This window comes from Wasmannia auropunctata, unplaced genomic scaffold (genome assembly GCF_000956235.1).
Source record: "Wasmannia auropunctata unplaced genomic scaffold, wasmannia.A_1.0 LD335985.1, whole genome shotgun sequence".
Taxonomy (NCBI): Eukaryota; Metazoa; Arthropoda; class Insecta; order Hymenoptera; family Formicidae; genus Wasmannia; species Wasmannia auropunctata.
Window position 1 is genome coordinate 1,313,758 of NW_012026905.1, and position 3,799 is coordinate 1,317,556.

Consider the following 3,799-nt stretch of genomic DNA (forward strand, 5'->3'; position numbering starts at 1 on the left):
CCCCCCCCTCCCCCTTCTCCTCATCGCGCCATCGAGAATCGCTGCATTATGAGGAACCAACGAAACTTTCGTGAGAGCCTAAAAATTCATCGCTTGGAATAAGCGAACGCTAGTGATTATTTGTAATTAAGACGCGCGAGGCCAGTCGAGGACATAGTCCGCTAAGGACAAGGCGGTCACATTTGTGTATAATATTTAGCGTTAAATATTTATTTATTATACATTAATTGCGCTATAGTTTTAGGAATATATTTATCCGGGCCGGGGACAAGGACTCATCAATCGAGCGAGTGTATATGTAGCGTGCGTGCGTGCGTGCGTGCGTGCGTGCGTGCGTGCCTGCGTGTGTGTGTGTGTGTGTGTGTGTCGCAATCGAATGATTAATTTATAGTTGATGTAAGGATTGATGTCAGGAGGATACGCAATACGATCTACGTTACGACGTGCATGAAGTGTTCAGTGAAATATTTTTCATTGACATATCGGGGCAAGAATCTACCCTCCGCGGAAAGAATCTTCGATGAATGTTTGTTTGCCTTCGAAAACACGTTCCCCTGCCTTTCCCCGCCCTCCCATTTTACAATTTTCAGTCGTACATAGAGGGAGGTGCAGTTTCAAATTTAAATAAAATATTTATTTAAATTTTAATCGACTGCTTGAAATAAAAAAACCTAAGAAATATCATTAACTAGATTATAATAAACGAAAGCGTAAGGAATTGCTTAACGACATCTCATGCGTAATACGGAAATGTTCTTAGACTGAATGAATCGCAATAAAATGAGATTTTTAAGAGACTTATACATATTCTAATTGTATAAAGCGTGTATACATTATAATAAATCGCACGATTTTTTTAGACACTCGCGATGAGATGATGAAAGAAAAGCTAACTGAGACTGTTTTATAAGTAGGAAATTATAATATAAAATTTTGAAAAATATCTTTCATTCAAAAAACCGTCCCTCCCTCCCCCGAGTCTATTAAGATACTTTATGCTTTATGTATCTAAATCTACGTCATGTTTTAGTTCTAGTCATACTTTTACAGATATTTACTTTTTTTTTGTTTAACTACACGACTTCTTCACATCGTCGTACTTCCGTTTTAATTCGCCTTGATTTAATTCATTCTCATTTTCTTTATCGCATTCATGTGTTATGTAAAACGCAAAGAAATAACGAAATATCTTTGATCTCTTATATTTACATCTTCGAAACTGTACAAACCACCATCTTATTAAATTAAATATAATTCATAAATATAACTAACACGAGTTCAATCACGTGCGTTTTCGCGCGCGTTTGCTTTCAGACCGTGCTTCATTAATATCCCAACGATAAAACTAGCGCCGACGCCGCGACGTACGACCGTGAAGCAGCCCGGAGTCGACACGTCGACCACCGTGGAGCCGACCCGGTGGTCGTCCTTCCGCTTCTTCGTGGAGCTGTAAAAAACGCCGTCGAGCTCCGGCCACAGCGCGCGAAACTCGTCCGGGTGCAGGCTGCTCGGCTCGCTGCTGACGTTGGCGCTGGTGAGCGCGAGCGGGCCGGCGAGCTGGGCGACGCTGCGGATGAACTTGTCGTTGGGCACGCGGACGCCGACGGTGTCGTGGCCCGGGTTGAGGGCGCGGTTCAGGGCGGGCGTGCGCCGCAGGCATATCGTGTACGGCCCGGGCAGCAGGTCCTCCAGCATACGGGTCGGTATGTCGTCCAGGACGCCCCACGCGCCCACCTCGTTGACGTTGCCCAGGCAGATCGCCAGCGGCTTCCCCCCGTCCCGCCGCTTGATCTCGTACAGCCGCTGGACGGCGCGCGAATTGTCGGCCAGGCAGGCCAGGCCGTACACCGTGTCCGTCGGCACCGCGATCACCTTGCCCTGCCGCAGCATCTCCGCCGCCATCGCGACGCTCCGGTCGCCGCCGCAGAAGAAGTGCTTCTCCTCCGGTCCGAGCATCTTCTGCTCTTCCCTCGCCTTATTCATGATGACTTTCATCGGGCCCATCGAGGCAGGGTTCATGATACGTCGAGTGCTCGCGGTATTCCACGCCTGTGAAGAGAGAAGAGAATCGTTAGAGCTTATCTGTGTGCAAAAAATATCGATGTTTATTTTGATTTATTTGCAAATATAAAAAATGTATTCATTTTTTATAACATATATTATTTTTTTATTTTGGTCAGACGACACTGCAAAACTAAGAGCAAGCAAGTTCATAGCGAAACTGATTGATGTGATAAAACTGTGGAGAAGATTGATAAAAGAATTGTTTAGCTGTACTTTTTACTTTTAACGCGCATCATGGAAGGTTAAAGAAAGGCCTAATCAGTAAGGTCAAAACGTTCCTTAATTATATGTACGTCCAAGTTCCCTACTTCGATACATAAAATACATTCGTTCTAGCTGTAACTTAATAGTCTATCAAATTTTAACTTATTCAGGTATTCTATCGAGCCATTTTGCTTTCTTTTTTCTTGAAAATGCAACAAGTTTTTATTTCTCCTTAAAAAATACCTCAACTCCCAAAATGAAATACAGCTAAGTGACGCACATTCTCTAATTTTTCTTCTCTGATCTATTATAGTTTTATACTTTCTTCCTTTCTTCGTAAAATATTTATATTACTCTTTACAGTATCTTCGATTCTCCTTTTCTGATGCAATTCCGCACACATCCTACAGCAAGCTCGTAACTCGTCATCTCCCTTCCGTTTCTAATCCGAATTAGTTTCCCTAGGAGTTGGCAAGACACGTGGCAATGAATTAAGAATTAATGAATCTACGTCAAATAGTTTAAGTAGCACAATTTTCCCTTCCCCTCCCGCCGCGAGATGACTCGTCGCGATATTTAATCGTGAATCACTCACCTGCGAGCACCTCAGTCGACCCGCCACGTGTGAGCACACGCGTGATTGCAGCATCGGTAGAAGAGCGTCATAGGCTCGTCGGCGGAGCGCGTCTGCAGCTGCTTGAAGTAGGCCCGCGGATGCGAGCACTTGGGGCAACGCTCGTCCGTCGACTCGACGCCCATCCACGCGGACTCGGCGTCGAGGATGTCGGCGCGCTCCTTGCCCGTGAAATAGATGCGCGAGGTCACCCGGCTTGTTATCGGATAGATGTACGGGCACGTGGGACACGCGAATCGGTTGCCCGTTGGACTCTCCCGGAATCGGAGGAGATTAGCGCAGAACGGACAGAATCGCAGCACCATCCTTCTTCATTGCTCCCGGAGACGCGCCGCGTCGTCCCGTCGGCGGACACGTAGACTTGTTATCTTTTTTTTTTTCAATTGGCACACTCGCTGGACGCCGCCTGCCAGTCAGTCACATGTGCCGTTCGGATTTTGGCTATAAACACGCTGTTCCATTTCCATGATGCAAATATTAAGGGTTAGGTTATGCGCACGATAAGTCACGTGACACTCGAAAATTGTCATCAATACGTCATCGTTTTGCGGCAAATTCAAACGTATTATTTACCAGTATACTTGTAATAGCGCTCCTTGCAATATGTACTTTAACAAATACAAAAGATATTAAATACAAAATTAATATTAAAATAACAATATTATAAATATAAAAATACTAAAATATGAAAAAAAATACTAAACATAAACATAGCAGAAAATATAGCAGAACATTACATGTAGTACAATAGAAATCTTAGCAATTCGCTGATGATAACATAATATAAATATGTCATTAAAATATCGATTTCAGCTGTAAAATTTATCGAACGAGCATATCCTTATATTTGTATCACGACGCCACGACGCTATCGATGTAATTGTGTGTGTGGGGGGG

The 3,799-nt window shown here is 44.1% G+C and overlaps 2 protein-coding genes across 2 annotated transcripts; both read right to left on the bottom strand.

The window, feature by feature from the left end:
• Positions 1-722: 722 nt before the first annotated feature.
• Positions 723-2,917, bottom strand: LOC105454461 (yrdC domain-containing protein, mitochondrial). The gene is made up of 2 exons (XM_011697074.1): positions 2,864-2,917; positions 723-2,049 (listed from the first exon to the last, which is right to left on the bottom strand). Exons 1-2 carry the CDS (start codon positions 2,915-2,917, stop codon positions 1,279-1,281), a joined length of 825 nt encoding a protein of 274 aa, XP_011695376.1. The 3' UTR covers positions 723-1,278.
• LOC105454460 (DNA-directed RNA polymerase III subunit RPC10) lies at positions 2,507-3,382 on the bottom strand. Its single transcript, XM_011697073.1, has one exon. The coding sequence runs from the start codon at positions 3,205-3,207 to the stop codon at positions 2,875-2,877; it is 333 nt and encodes a 110-aa protein (XP_011695375.1). The 5' UTR covers positions 3,208-3,382; the 3' UTR covers positions 2,507-2,874.
• Positions 3,383-3,799: the final 417 nt, after the last annotated feature.